The following is a 16,181-nucleotide window of genomic DNA, read 5'->3' on the forward strand; positions in this document are numbered from 1 at the left end:
CTCCTACATCCTCAGCAACAGCATGGTGGGGATGAGGCTCCGAGCTGGCAGGGTGCAGGATGGGGGGCTCCTTGGTAAGTGATGCGTTTACAATGTCAAATATAAAGCCACGTTACAGTTCATTAATGTGTCTATTGACAATAACCCGTCAGGTGACAGCCGCTATCCACTGAAGCGGTGATTGTTGACCCCCCTCGCCAACTCCCAGACTGCCCGACAGCACAGATACAACCACGCTCATTCCAGCACTAGAGCTGTTGTAGAGCGATTGGGAAGTTGAAATGTCGGTGGCGCTGTCTGGACAGGAACGGGGGGATGCTGCTGTACCGCCCCAACAAGGTGTGTCGCATTGTCATGGCATGTGCCATCTTGCATAATCTAGGACATGGCATGGCATCCCACTGGATTACTTTGAGGAGCCGGCAAACTAGCTAGAGCCAGCGCCACTATTTGTGCAAACCCATCCAGCTGCCATTCGATAGACTTTTAGTCTTGGTCTAAAGGACTCTGACGAGCCTGTTAGACCTGGTCTGTAGGACTCTTAGTCCAGGTCTGGAGATCTCTGCAGAGTCTGTTAGTCCAGCTCTGGAGGACTCTGAGGATCCTGCCAGACAGGTGTAGCTCAAAGAGACTGTGTGTTAGGTGAGAGGCCTCCTTTATTATGTTCCCTGCCCTCTTTTGAGGTCTGGGGGAGTGCCAGTCTTGGATGGAGGACAAGGGTCTCCTCACAGGACTACAGTCTGGTTTTGTCCTGCTTGGTAGCAGCCAGGTATATAAAAGGCTTCAGAGGAAAGAAGAGCACCACGGAGTGAAAGATCCTAAACGAGATTCTGACAAGCAAGATGAAACTCCTCAGAGAATCTGTACCATAACGTAAACCACCAAGACAACGTCTGAGACAGTCAGACTGCTTACACTGGATGTAAGCCACTTACAAGTCACTGGACAGTGCAAAAGCGAAATCTGCAAGCAAAAACGAAAGCTCTGAAAGAAGCTGTCGCCAATTGCCAGCGATACAGCAGGAGATGGTGCTTGCTTGAATGGGGGATTTTAAAAGTTGGGATGATCACAGTTGTCGAATAATCCTTAAAGTATGGAAGAGTACAGTCACCCCAGTTGTTAAACAATGGATGGAAATGATGTCAGCAGCTGAATCATATGAATGCATCTTGGATTAACAATGGTGAAGAACATTTTAGGAGGGCCGGGGAATGTATTTTTTTGTAGGTAGAACATATGGAGAAATTTCTAGACATGGTGCTGAATGTTTATTTGGGTTGATTTTAAAATGAATAAATTAAAAAAAATTAGATCTGCAGGAGGCCTTTGTATGCTTGATATACTGTCTGTTGATGATGGTGCTAATGTTTGTTTTCGAGTTTGACTGTATGTTTATGGGTTTATGAATAAATAAAAAAACTTTAATGACAAACAATGAGAGAAAAAAACAAACTGGGTAAAGTTCCAGGATCAGGACTTAAGGCTCAGTTATGGTTCTGCGTCAAAATGACGCCGTGCCTACGGCGTGTGGTTTGGATCGACGCAGAGGACACGCCGTCACCTGCGCCGTCTCTGACGTGCACCTCCTGAAAATTGTAACTACGCGTCGAGGAGACGCCGTCCACACGCCGACCGAGACCGAGAGGGCTGTGATTGGTTCGTTTGAAAGCGAAGCACTTCCGGTTTCCGGTTTGAATCAGTAGTGAACTTCCAGGGCTCTTTTCTTCGTTTATGTGTGATTTTTTTTGTTTTTGTTTTTTGCACAATAGTTGTCCTTATTTCTTAGATTTACTGTGACCGGAAAAAGTCGGATAAACCATTCAGAAAAAGATCGCTAACTAGTGGCCGCGGGGGGTACTGCACCGCGACCAAATGGAGAGACGGAGAAGTCAGAAGGGTTCAGCACGGCGTCACGGCTGCGGCGTGTGCTCTGCGTTGGTGTGACGCAGAAGCATATTTCAGCCTTTAGACTGAGTCTAGTGGTTTTAAGATTCAGTATTGATCAGATGAGGTTTTACAAAAAAATTAGGCTACCTCTTTCCGCAGTCAGGGCAAATGCGTATTTAAAATATGGATAGAGTTGTGAAGAAAGGTTTCATAAAGATCTAAGCCCTTAGAAAAAGGAACAAAGCATAGAAATATATCCTGACCTAACTTTTAAGTATCAACTTCAAATTCAAAAATCATAAAATAGAAAATTGTCACAATCCCAGTCTGACCCCCCACAGCTACGTCCAGGCAGCATCAACCTCCCTCAGCACCCATTTACTTCACCTCCCAAGAGTCAATCACTGCCATCCACCGCAGCACAAGAGCCCCTAAATGACGTCTTCTTTCCTTCTCTTGCTTTCTTCCCCAAAGGCCAGAATTACTCCCTCGCAGCTTTGTCCCCTGGGGCTTCAGTCCTTCTTGACTTGTTCTCTTGAAGAAACTTAGATCCCTCGCCTCTCTCCAAACAGTATCATGAAGGTGATGCTTCGCAAACAAGATGATTGCAGGAATTGTCTTCACGTTGTTTTTCCCCAAACGATGAACAATGTCGACTCCGTCCTCTGAGCTTTGGCGCCATCTTCTCCATGGCATCCACAATCTTAACCCATATATTCTATCCCCTCTCCTCTTTCACGAATTTTCCTGTTGTCTCAGTTGTCTCGCTAATAGCCTGCCATTCTTTTCTTAGCTATTTTCTTTCTTCGCATTCTCCTCCTTCAGTTTGGTTGATTAACAAATATTCTGATTTTAAGATTTTTGGCGTCCCGAATTTTTTAACTTTGGATCGATGTTTCTACGATAATGTATTGAAGAGCAACAAGTGTCTAAAATTCCGTTAGCATCAAAATAAGCATAGTTCAATATCTCCACAACCGTAATAGCCAGCATAATGAGACTGAAATATGTTGTAGAACAACACGTCCCTGGTTTGTCAAGTTTTAATGATGTATCTACGATAATCTGTTTCCTAGCAGTCAAATTCAAATTGATTTTTTTTTTTTATTTAAAATGTATTATCTCAAAAACCTTAATAAATGGCATAATGAGGCTGTACAATCTTTTAGTCCGAATTGAACTGAGTCTTTGAATGCTTGAATGATGTCTCTACGATGCAGTTCGAGCAATAAGCCCAATAATGGATCTAAATGATACATTTATAATAATTAAATGGTTGAAAGAATATTTAAAAGCTCCAGATTCATTATGGAATTTTATTCCACATAATATATTTAAGTGTTTGGAGGTGTCAAGTTCTTATTGTCTTGTAATTATAGTATTTCAAAATTACCAGTTAAGATGTTGCAGTTTCATCAACAGGATTTGTTGGCCTGTAAGCTTTGAGGGGGGCGTGTCCCATCAGCTGTTGAGAGAAGAAAACAAACCAGTGTCACGTGACGAGTGCTCATGAGACCAGGTCGATTCCCGTCACTGATCCTTCACATTATCATTTACAAAAAGAGATTCATGATACCAGACCATCAATACACTGTAATTTAAATATTTTAATACTTTTCAAATGGGTTATCTTGTATTATTTACGCTCCTGCCCGGAAAATAACTAGTTTTATTTTGAAAGTACCGGGCGGAAGCGGCTAGTTGGAGTTGGACTGAGAGTCATAAGGAGTTAATATGGTGGTAACCCGGGTCTAACCGGGTCTGACCTGGTTTAACCGGGTCTAACCGGGTAGTCCAGAGACAGAACCAGAATGGACGCCTTCAATAAGCTGACCGGGCTGCTGCTGCGCGCTCTCGAGACGGTGAGTTCCGCTCGTGCCCGCGAGCTGCTGCTAGCCTGTTAGCCTGTTAGCTTCTATTGGTTGACAAGTTTTAAAGTGAAAGTTTCAGAGTACCAGCCGGGCGGTTCTGGTTCCTGTCGGACCGGTTCTGGCTGGTCCTGGCTGGTTCTGCTGAGCACAGGTGTGCTGGTCCCGGCTCCTCCCCCTCAGGTACAGCAGTACAGCTGTTTACCTGAGGGTTGCACCTTTCACAAATACAAATAAGAGACACCCCGATTTCAGCAGCGCAGGAGCCAAAAAAAGGGACATCCCCAAAACTTCTTAAATGCATAGAAATGTATTTATTTTATATGAAAAAACAAAATGCTTGGATTTAAAGTTTAAAGTTTAAAGTGCTTTAATAGCATTGAACTTGCATGACTGTACAGACAAACAACCATACTAGCAACTGAAATATCCTCATATTCTCTGTATGTCCACATCAGCCCAGATGTAGCTACAGGTGAAGAATATGGTGTAAAAGTTAATTTATTTCAATAATTCAACTAGAATATGGTGTAAAAGTTAATTTATTTCAATAATTCAACTAGAATATGGTGTAAAAGCAACCCTAGTTTACCTGCGCAGGTAAACGGCTGTAAACAGCTGTCCTGGAGCCGAGACTCACCTGGACACGGTCAGAACCACACACCTGGACACAGACCTGAACACAGACCTGGACACACACACAGTTGTCAACCAAACCAGTTTAGACCAGTCTGGACCTGAAACACCAGAAAACACCTGAGAACAATCTGACTGACACCGCCCATCTGTCTCTGTCTCCGTCCTTCTGTCTGTCTGTCTGTACATCTGTCTGTCTGTCTGTCTGTCTGTCTGTGTGCATCTGTGTGTGCATCTGTATGTCATTGTCCCTCTGTTTCTGTCTCCGTCCTTCTCTATCCTTATACCTCTGTCTCCGTCTTTCTGTCCTTGTCCTCCTGTTCCTGTCCATCCGTCCGTTCACCTGTCTATCCATCTGTCTCTGTCATTGTCTCTCTGTTTCTGTCCCTCTGTCTCCGTCCTTTTGTCTATACACGTGTCCCTCTGTCTCTGTCCTTCTCTGTCCTTATGGCATCTTTGTCTGTCATTGTCCCTCTGTTTCTGTCCCTATGCCTCTGTCTTTCTGACATCCCACTCTGTCCTTCTGTCTCTGTCATTTTTTTTCTCTGCCCACCTATGTCTCTGTCCATCTGTCCCTCTGCTCTTCCGTCCATCCGTCAACCAGAGGGAGCCCACAGTGGACCTGTTGTCCTCGTTTATTGACCACTGGAAATCAATCACTAATTACTACATGGAGACGACAGGTGAGCAAGAGACAGTCTGAATGTCCCCTCACACGAGCTGTCCCTCACCTGGACGTGTGTTGACAGATGACAATTGTCCTGCGGGACAGACGGACATCCCCTGGAACCTCCGACAGATGGTGGACATCTTGGTGTACGAGGAAAAGCAGCAGGTAAGGAACCCGGAGCACGCTGATGATGTCACACGGTGATGATGTCACACGTTGATGATGTCACACGGTGATGATGTCACACCCCCTTCTACAAGGCTCTGCATAAACAACAGATATAGAGGGAATCATTGACGTCACTTCCCCACTGGACCAGCCCCCTTACTGGCACTGAGTGGCAAAAACAGCCTCAACTAGTGGAGAAGACGGGATAATAGCTGATTATCGGCTTAAATTAAAGGCAGTTGGACTTGACAGTAACTACGTTTACATGCAGTCAAAATTCGGGTTATTACTTATATTCCGGTTACTGAAACATTCGGAATATTCCGTTTACATGGTAATTAATCATTTGGGATATCTGGATCAAACCAGCGACGTGCGGAGAACGTGATGACGCAATTCCCGTCATTTCCGCTTCTTCTTCCTGAATCCAAATTCAAAACAAATGCTGCTTCGCGCAACTTTTCGCTCACCTTCTTGTAAATCTGGCTATCCCGGTACTTTCTACCGTCTACAAATGCAAAAATGTTCATATCCTTCATTACATTTATGAAGTGATTAGTCTCCTCCTCACTCCAAAAGTGTGGCGTGGTCTTGCGTTTCTGCGTGTTTATAAGAATTTCCTTGGACTCAAAAGACCAGGACTCCTTGTGAACAGAGCATGAGCAGAAAACAAATTCATGTTCCGTTTGTTGGGGATATTCAGTTTGGCGTTTACATGACCCAATATTCGGGTTTTTAAAAATCCGAATATGAGCAAATTCGGGTTATTCAAAGGGGTTATTGGTGTTTACATGGCTGTGCAAAACCGGGTTATTGCTAATATTCGTGTTTAAAAAGGGTTATTGATGCATGGAAACGCAGTCTGTGACCCGTACAGTTACCCCAAGAACCAGTGGTCCATGGACTTTAATATTTGGTACAGTTACCCCAAGAACCAGTGGTCCATGGACATTAATATTTGGTACAGTTACCAAGAACCAGTGGTCCATGGACATTAATATTTGGTACAGTTACCAAGAACCAGTGGTCCATGGACTTTAATATTTGGTACAGTTACCCCAAGAACCAGTGGTCCATGGACTTTAATATTTGGTACAGTTACCAAGAACCAGTGGTCCATGGACTTTAATATTTGGTACAGTTACCAAGAACCAGTGGTCCATGGACATTAATATTTGGTACAGTTACCAAGAACCAGTGGTCCATGGACATTAATATTTGGCCACGAATCCAGTTTCCTGATATTTATATGTACTTAATTTCTACGCCGGGGAAATACACGAAGCAAAGCTTGACGGCTTACAAAAGTCTTGACGCTTGGTCCGACTTCAAGGCAGGATTTGTTGTAGAAATTAAAGTGATGAGGACACCGAACTTTATGATTTGACCATTTAATGTTAGCTACCCAAAAATCCAACAATACCTGATACAAAATGGGAACCACAAATCCACGTTTCGGTGCCTCGAATCCAGTTGTTTCTGTGAATTGCAGTGATCCATTTGTCTCTCTTAAGCTTATTTTTCAGCAGTCTGTAAAACTTTAACTCCGATTTCTTGCTAAATCTATGAGTACAGTCAATCCCACAACAGCTCTTTCCCATTTTAGATGTTTTCCAGTTGCTCAAACTGAAAGTTTACGCTGACACTCAGTCTTTCTGACACTCAGTCTTTCTGACACTCAGTCTTTCTGACACTCAGTGGGCGTAACCCGGTGTGAATTCCCATCTGTGACGTCATGCACTTCCCTCTATACCTCACTGCTAACTGGACTGGTGTATTGGCTCAGGTTTTAATGGTATTGATGGTATTGATCAGGATGTGGAGGACACGGGACCCTGTCTGGAGTACCTGCTGCAACACAAGCTGCTGGAGACTCTGTGCACGCTGGGGAAGGCACAGGTAAGATCACCGGCGCTGCTGCCATCTTTGATCATGCTCACCTGATCAACCCGACGGCACATATAATACTGAAATGTTTGTCTTCACACCTGATCAGTAATTAGGCTGATCCTGCATTGGTCTGAACATAAATATCTGATATCCAGATCAAGTTTGGATCTGAAAATGGGTGAGATCTGGATTAGAAGTGGACCAGGTCTGACCAGATCCAAGTTCGATCTGGATCAGATATTTTGTCCCTCATCTGCTGGTGTTTTTATTCCGATATGATTGATTATTTTTAGTAGGAATCAGTTCGGGGATTATTCCTCCAGTTAGAACCAGAAATGTCATGGTTTTGATTATATGACCCCCCTTCCTCCCTCTCTCTCTCCACCTTCTCCTCCTCCTCCTCTTCTGCAGTATCCTCCAGGGATGCGTCAGCAGGTTCTGCTGTTCTTCTTCAAGTTCTTGTCTCAGATGCAGAAACCTCTTCTGCAGTTGATAAACGTTTACAGACCTGTGCAGGTAAACACACATACACACACATACACACTCAAGATGTTCAGCTACTTCGCTTCTTTCTGGGTCTGTCCCCATAGTGACGGATGCTGGGAACCTGAGCTGGTGCTTTAATCCACATCGTGCAGGTGTTCTCTTAACTACTCCAGTTATGATCAGCCTTTGTGGTGGATCTCCTCATTCTATGAGGAACCTCCCTGTTTGTTGTGGTGGAGGTGTGGAATTACATCACGATGGGTGCGGCCCATCCCTGCAACACAGGCCGAGCAGTTTAGCACATGTCTGAGTCAAAGGACTCAGACAGTTATGCAACATATTAATACTAGTATTATATTGAGATTCAACAGCAAGTATTGCAGCTAATGATGCTGTAAGGACCCAGAATGCTGATAGAACTGCTTTCAGAAACATCGTGGGTCAGAATTACCAAACAGATCCGGGGAGGAAACAGAGACGGATGAAATCGGTTTTATTTTTTCCCATTTATGAGAACTTGGTTTTTAGCATTTTATGCAAATGTAACCTCAAGATGGTATATAAAGCAAATAAATATAGACAATGTATGCAGTTATAACTGAAAACATTAATGTTTTCATACTTTTAAACATATTTAAAGGCAAAAAAAATGGCACTAGTTATTCTTGTGTCCAACAAAAAATTCCTTTTTTGGGCATAAACAAAAAAATACCAAAAGTTGTAATGTAATGATGAGAATTGTTTTTTTTTTTTTTTTTAATCTTTAGACATATTAATCGATTTTTGGGAATTAATATGAGAATCTTTTCAACACAGGCCCAATCCCACCCTAACTCCAGCCAAACCGGGCCATTGTCGGATTCTTTTGGGGTTGAGAGGAGTCAGCTCCTGACAGGATAGTGATGAGCGTCAAAACTTCATAAACCTGGGGGTCCCCTGACAGGAGGGTGCACGGCTGTTCCTTAGCACACGTGGGAAGAGGACTTGAGTCTCAGCTGAAGTCCTCTTCCCTTTCAAAGTTCAGTTCTGGTCGAGTCCAGTCCCAATCCTGAATGTGTTTAATCTCCAGCCATAAAATCAATTAAACACTTTTCCTATAAATGAACGGTTCAAAACACTGTCATATTAACATCCAGTGTTTATTTCATGTCCAGTTAATGTGTAGATGTTTTTGAATCCGTGTCGGTCTGCTGAGCTGTGATGTCATCACCGATGTTCTAATGTCAGAAAGACTGCCGGCTCATTCTTCTGGCTCGTACTTATTAACTATCAATCACCAAGTACACAAATCCAAACATAGCGGACCTGGCAGTACGTTTCCATGCAGCAAAGAGATGGGATTTCTGATGGTATCAGATAAACATCCAGAAGACCCAATCACTTGTCTGAGTTTACATGCTGTTCAGAGAATCAGATAAATGGTTTTTTGGCTCTTTGTAACCATTTCAACAAAGAGCCACTTCCGGTTGACGGTTGTTTTGTTTGGCATCAATGTTACGCCTTCCGTATATTTTTCCACTTTATTTTGATCTGCTCCGGTTTCCTGATGAAGCTTCTGCCATCTTTTTAAAGGTGTTTAAACAACTATTTAACACGCGCCGTCTCCTTTCACTTCCGGGTGAAGCCCCAGAGGAAATTCTCCAGCTGCTCAGACTGCAATATCTGATGTCTCCGTATACATGGGGTTAAAATTCCGACTCTGAACGAATTATCTATCTGCTGCTATCCGATCATTAAATGTCCGAAAAAGGTCCGAAGTAGATCGGATTAAGGTGTTTACATGCAGTTTAAAAGTCTGAACGATGTCTTATACGATCAGAAATCCGATTGAACTGCTGCATGTAAACGTTCTGACTGATGGGACATGGTCTGTGCTCCTCAGAAGCTGATTGGTCTCTGTGGTCTTCCTGGTTCCGACACTGAGAAGGAGGAGACTCAGTTCCTGTTGGTCCTCTGCTCCAGAATCAAGCAGGAGCCGCATGCGCTCGGACACGTCTTAGAGGTGAGAGGTGCTGCTCTGTTGGCGTCACGCTGCTGACGTCATCATGACATCACGGTGACATCACGGTGACATCATCTGTGTTTCCAGCCTATCAACCAGCCGGCAGCTTCCAGCCAATCACAGAGCATCGCACGCTCCAATCACAGCACAGATCCAGAGACACTCTCCACCCAGTCACGGTGTTCCCAGGCCAGTCCGGTCCAGCCAGAGTCGTCCCGGTCCAGTCCGGTCCAGCCCGAGTCGTCCCGGTCCAGTCCGGTCCAGCCAGAGTCGTCCCGGTCCGGTCCGGCCCGGCCAGAGTCGTCCCAGTCCGGTCCGGCCCGGCCAGAAAGCGGCCTGCTGTGGGCTCTGCTGCAGCTGAGCGGGAGTCGGGTAAGTGAACCGGGTACCAGAGCCAGAACCAGAGCAGAGCACTGCAAAAACTCAAAATCTTACCAAGAATATCTTATAAGAATATCTAATGTCTTATTTCTAGTTAAAATGTCTCATTTTTAGTCAAAAAATGTAATTACACTTAAAACAAGAGTCAAGAGTAGAAAATTGTCAAATAACAAGTTATTTTTCTAGTAATGACACTTGTTTTTTTGACTATAAACTAAAAGTTTGACTAAAAATGACACATTTTAACTAGAAATAAGACAAATATTCTTGTCAAGATTTTGAGTTTTTGCAGTGAGCCGGCGGTGGTTTCTAGCAGCTGCACTAGCGTCACATGAACAGGCTTGTTAAAGGCTCCTGATAAACATCTGGAGTCCCGTCGACCCAGAATATGATCAATACGCTTTATCACAACACTGAGGTTTTGGTTCTGCTCTGGAAGTCTGGTGAGGAACATCAAGACACAGTTCAACTTAACACTAATTCAGCAACATGAGTCAGGTGACCAGAGCTGAGGATCAGCGTCATGCTTTTGTGTCTGAGGAACTTTATTGATCAGGTCATGTCCAGCAGGAGGTTTCCACTTATGAGCCAGGTCCTGCTAAAGGTTTCTTCCTCCCTCCTAAAGGGGAGATTTTCCTTGCCACTCTTTTGGCTTAATCTACCTTCGGGTATCAATAAAGTTACAAAAAAAAGGGGAAAAAAAACGTTTTTTCTCCCAGTAGGGGAGTTTTTACCTGCCATTGTTTATGCTATGTTTATGTAATAATTGCTCGGCGGTTCATGTTCTGGTCTCTGGAAAGATCCTAGAGACAACTTCTGTTGTAATAGACGCTATATAAATAAAATTGAATTAAATTGGATCCAGGGACTACGGATGGAAAGTAGCTAGTAAGCTAAATCCAGTACAAAGCATCTTTTCTCATGTCTGAGACTAATGTCATTTTGTACATTGTCCCTGACACAAATAAACTTAATAAATAAATAAATTGAATTGAAATTCATGTGATCAACAACAAGCAGACTTAGGCCACGTTTACACGTAGCCGGGTATTTACAAAAACGGATATTTCCCCCTCTACGTTTTGAAAAATACCATAATTTACACAAACCCGCATAAATAGCTGTTAAGGTGCTATGAGCAGCCAAATCTGCAGGGGGCAGTGTAACGAGAAGATAAAGTCATACCAGCCACTCAGAATCCTGGAAAAAAACATCAACAAATGACACGAGTAACTTCCAGTTACTTCCAAGATGAACGAGAGTCTTTGGTTTGGAGTGACAGAGAAGTGGAGTTACTTTTAAGTGTGACGTTAGAATATAAAACAGGTAAAATACAAGAAAATATTGAGGGTGGCCAAACAAATTGTAAACACAGGTCTCACTCATGACGCTGCACTGCAAAAACTCAAACTCTTACCAGGAATATTTGTCTTATTTCTAGTTAAAATGTCTAATTTTTAGTCAAAAAATCTCATTACGCTGAAAACAAGAGTCAATACCATTCACTTTTTTCCAGTGATGAGTCTTGTTTTGAGTGTAATGAGATTTTTTTGACTAAAAAATAAACATTTTAACTAGAAATAAGACAAATATTCTTGTTAAGATTTTGAGTTTTTGCAGTGTGGTGACTTTCTGAACCCTAAATATCCGTTTCTCTCTGTTTACAAGCAAACTTGAAGAGTTTTTGCAAATCTCCACTTTGGCCGGAGTTTTCAGAAATTATCGTTTTTGGTGACTTTGAGCTTCGTTTTCGTGTAAACGAACGGCCAAAACGCATGAAAAAGCCCGTTTTTGCTACGTGTAAACGGGGCCTAAAGCCGATGGAACACTGACGTGTTCCTGGAGCATGGATGTCATTGTTCCGCCTCTGTTTCAGCGAGGGCCGGTGAGGTCCAGGGCCTGCGAGGGACTGCTGCTGCTGGCAGGGCTGGCCGGTCCAGAGGGGGCGCTGCTGAGCGCTCAGACCCAGCTGGGGCCGCTGCTGGCCGGGAGGCTGCAGGAGCTGTACTCCCTGCTGCCCCAGGAAGACGCCGCCGCGCTGCAGAACTGGAGCTCTCGGCCCTGGAGGTAGGACGTTACCGTGGCGATGAGTGGGAGGAGTCCTGGGCTGCAGCAGTTCTCCAGCATGTGCTCTTCTCTGCAGTGCTGGTCTCAGGTCAGAGTCTCCGGATCACATGAGTGACTTCTTCTGCTGGTTGGACTTCCTGGATCAGCTGACCAGAGACGCTCCGCAGGTACACTCACCTCTAGGCCTGTGTTGAAAAAAATCGGTTTTCAGATTCTAGATTGATTCTCATATTAATTCCTGAAAATCGTTTCGTATGTCTAAAGATCGATTTTTATTTATTTATTTTTTTTCTTCATCATTACAACTTTGGGTATTTTTTTGTTTATGCTCAAAAAAGGAATGTTTTGTTGGACACGAGAATAACTGGTGCCATGTTTTTGCCTTTAAATATGTTTAAAGGTATGAAAACATTAAAGTTTTCAGTTATAATTGCATAAATTGTCTATATTTCTTTGCTTTATATACTGTCTTGGAGTTACATTTTCATAAAATGCTAGAAACCAAATTCTCAAAAATGGTAAAAAATAAAACTGATTTAATCCGTCTGTTTCCTCCCTGGATCTGTTTGGTAATTCTGCCCCACGATGTTTCTGAAAGCAGTTCTATCAGCATTCTGGGAGCTGATTGGTCCTTACAGCATCATTAGCTGCAATACTTGCTGTTGAATCTCAATATAATACTAGTATTAATATGTTGCAGAACTACAGTCATATCATTCATGCAACAGCTGAAAAAACAGTTTTAATAACACTAACCCAAATCAATATCGGAATTGAATCAAATCGGATTGAATCAAATCTTGATAATCGATTCTGAATCTTAAGACTCAGAATCGAATTGATTCTTGACATTTGAATCGATCCCCAGCCCAACTCACCTGTTACACCTGATTCGGCACCTGGGCTGAGGTCGTCTGATCACATGACCTGTGTGTGTGTGTGCAGGTGCTGGCCGTGCACGTGTCCCAGTGTGTTGGTCAGCTGTTCCTGGTGGAGACTCTTCATCCTCAGCTCCTGAACACGTGAGTTCTTCCTCATCTTCATGTGAGGCTTCACCATCTCCAGCTGTCTGGGTCTTCTCTTACCATCATGCTCCGCACCAGGAACTACAGTAATCCCTGGCTATAACGCGGTTCACCTTTCACGTCTCGCTGCTTCACAGATTTACATTGTGCATCGTGTTCTGCATTATGATTGGCTAAACAGTCTCCCCACTTCTTCACTTCCTTTGTCAATAACGTTTGTTGCTTAGCAACTATGCTGAGAACAGCCAATGAGCTTCAGCAGCAGCTCAAGAACAGGAACCTTTGATGAATCGTTCATTACAGTCTCAGATATAATCCATGGTGGCATGTCGGTTTATAAGATTCTTTTTGCCCAGAAGAAAAAAGAGCGACATCAACGACCCATAACTATGTTCTTCTCTGGAAAAAACACCTGCACCGCAGACTTTAGAAGAAAAAGACGCTACAGAGCGAGTCAGGATGCGGCGGCTCAGAAGAGCAGTGGAATACACGCCAGTCACAAGTTGTCCTACTGTATTTTTTCATAATCATTTTTTATTTTCTCCCGTTCAAATCCAATAACTCGGGTCGCGGTGGGGCGGGGCTGATCTCCGCAATTTGAAGCCTTGTATAATTGTAAAAAAAAAAGTTTGCTACTTCGCAGATTTCACCTATCACGGGTTCTTTTAGGAATGTAAACCTCGCGAAAAAACGAGGGATTACTGTATAGTGGTTTATCTGAATTTTGGAACTGGTCGATCCAGGTGTTGGTAGCAGTTCAACAGTTCTTGGTTCTTCTGAATGGTTGCACTTAAGCCCCAGATATACTTGATGTTGGTGCTTGCGTAAATGTAAATGGGAGGAATCACCGGGCCTGTTCCTCTAGAGAGAACTTTGACCATATCCAGCTGGAGAGGAAGTTTGAGATCATGGTGACCCGACAGAAGTACTAGGTAGACGTGATCGTACATTCAGAGGTTTCTGCACTTTTATGGCTGTGGGAAACAAGCGCTTCTGAGTCCGTTAGTTGTGCTTCTAATGGATCTGTACCTCCTGCCAGATGGGACCAAATTGAACTAGTGAGAGCCGGATTCAACCAGTATAAATATGTATCTGGCAATTAAACTAAATCATATACCGGCTGCCTTTTTGTCGGTCGCCGTGTTGCGCCATCTGAGGAACGATGTGTGTCGTGGAGGTGACAAACTGTATCGCGATATCGGGTTATTAATATTAATATATTGTGTTGACTAGTAACGCGCATCCGACCGCACCTCGACCCACGGACCAAAATCTTCTCCTCAGAAGAAACTAGTACCGTTTTGGTCCCGATCACGGGACTCTTCCAGGGTGTTGAGCTCTGAACCTTTACTTATGTAAGGCTGGTGTAGAGTTAAGCCTTACCTTATTAAATTAAACCTTTTTGGGGTCGTGAGTAGGATAAACACGGGGACAACTTCTGCTGAGTTCCAGTGTACTTTAATGTCCCTCAACAGTGTAGGATTTTAGAACATCAACACAGCACCTAGTGCCGTACTGTGGCGTATCACTCTGCCCAATCTAAAACAGACTAATCACTACAGATAAACTGACTAGTGTCATTATAGTCCCTGATTTACATCAGAATATAAAGAATATATTTATAAAATAATGAACCCTGAATTACCAAAATAACCTTCTTAACAAAAATAAATCTCTTACACTTATAAGGTGAGCATGAATCAATCTTTTTTATGATGTAAACTTGTATGTATTTATTTACTTTTATTTATTTATGTAATTTTAGTTGTTAAATTTCTGGAAAAGAAAAAAGTCAAGTCATACATGAGAGAAACTATTCAGTTCTATTCAAGGTTGTTAAAAAATACTGCTATAATATCGTACCGTATCGTGACCTCAATATCGTGTACCGTATCGTGAGATTAGTGTATCGTTACACCCCTACTGTCTCCTCACCGCGGGGATGGTAATCAACAGGGAGACGGTGCTCCTGACTTTGTCCACCAGGATCTTGTGTGGCTGTAACACTCCGCTTGTAAGAAACCCCTATCCTAAGGAGGTTGTGTAGGTGTAGTTGGCCCAATGAAAGTACACAGGACCAACAAAAACACATAACTGTAGCCCACATGGGAAATGAGGAGTTAATGTATGCTCCCCCCACACAGGTGTGAGCAGGTGGTGCTGGTCTCCACCTCCGTCCTCTGCGCTGCTGTCAGACTGATCCAGTCCTGGTATCTGTTGGACCAGTTGGTCCACTTCCTCTTGAGGACAAAGTCTCTGACTGAGCTGATGCTGCAGCACTGTGACCACATCAGTGACCAGGTGAGAGCTGCTGCAGGCCAGCACCGTCGGCAGAGACACCACCTCCACCCACCAACACTCCTGTTCACCCATCAACACTCCTGTTGACCCCTCAACACTCCTGTTGACCCATGAACACTCCTGTTGACCCATGAACACTCCTGTTGACCCATCAACACTCCTGTTCACCCACGAACACTCCTGTTCACCTCCACCCATGAATACTCGTGTTCACCAATGTACACTCCTATTGACCCATCAACACTCCTGTTGACCCATCAACACTCCTGTTCACCCATCAACGCCCGTGTTGACCCATCAACGCCCGTGTTGACCCATCAACGCCCGTGTTGACCCATCAACGCTTGTGTTGACCCATCAACACTCGTGTTGACCCATCAACACTCGTGTTGACCCATCAACCCTCCTGTTGACCCATCAACCCTCCTGTTGACCCATCAACACTCCTGTTGACCCATCAACACTCGTGTTGACCCATCAACACTCCTGTTGACCCATCAACACTCGTGTTGACCCATCAACACTCGTGTTGACCCATCAACACTCCTGTTGACCCATCAACACTCCTGTTGACCCATCAACACTCCTGTTGACCCATCAACACTCGTGTTGACCCATCAACACTCCTGTTGACCCATCAACACTCCTGTTCACCCATCAACGCCCGTGTTGACCCATCAACGCCCGTGTTGACCCATCAACGCCCGTGTTGACCCATCAACGCCCGTGTTGACCCATCAACGCCCGTGTTGACCCATCAACGCTCCTGTTCACCCATCAACGCCCGTGTTGACCCATCA

The 16,181-nt window shown here is 43.9% G+C and overlaps 1 protein-coding gene across 2 annotated transcripts in view; it reads left to right on the forward strand.

The window, feature by feature from the left end:
• Positions 1-3,632: 3,632 nt before the first annotated feature.
• LOC133451178 (FHF complex subunit HOOK-interacting protein 2B-like) overlaps positions 3,633-16,181 on the forward strand; it is a 41,875-nt gene continuing 29,326 nt past the window's right edge. Inside the window, exons 1-11 of one of the 2 annotated variants that reach the window (XM_061730140.1) lie at positions 3,633-3,749; positions 4,996-5,074; positions 5,141-5,226; positions 7,045-7,128; positions 7,531-7,635; positions 9,488-9,607; positions 9,695-9,979; positions 11,865-12,055; positions 12,132-12,222; positions 13,001-13,077; positions 15,225-15,381. In XM_061730140.1, coding sequence (XP_061586124.1) covers positions 3,699-3,749; positions 4,996-5,074; positions 5,141-5,226; positions 7,045-7,128; positions 7,531-7,635; positions 9,488-9,607; positions 9,695-9,979; positions 11,865-12,055; positions 12,132-12,222; positions 13,001-13,077; positions 15,225-15,381 — 1,326 coding nt within the window. In that variant the 5' untranslated portion in view covers positions 3,633-3,698. The remainder of the gene's footprint in view (positions 3,750-4,995; positions 5,075-5,140; positions 5,227-7,044; positions 7,129-7,530; positions 7,636-9,487; positions 9,608-9,694; positions 9,980-11,864; positions 12,056-12,131; positions 12,223-13,000; positions 13,078-15,224; positions 15,382-16,181) is intronic. The other variant, XM_061730141.1, reaches the window with a different exon arrangement.

Source organism: Cololabis saira, chromosome 9 (genome assembly GCF_033807715.1).
Source record: "Cololabis saira isolate AMF1-May2022 chromosome 9, fColSai1.1, whole genome shotgun sequence".
In the NCBI taxonomy this organism is placed as follows: Eukaryota; Metazoa; Chordata; class Actinopteri; order Beloniformes; family Belonidae; genus Cololabis; species Cololabis saira.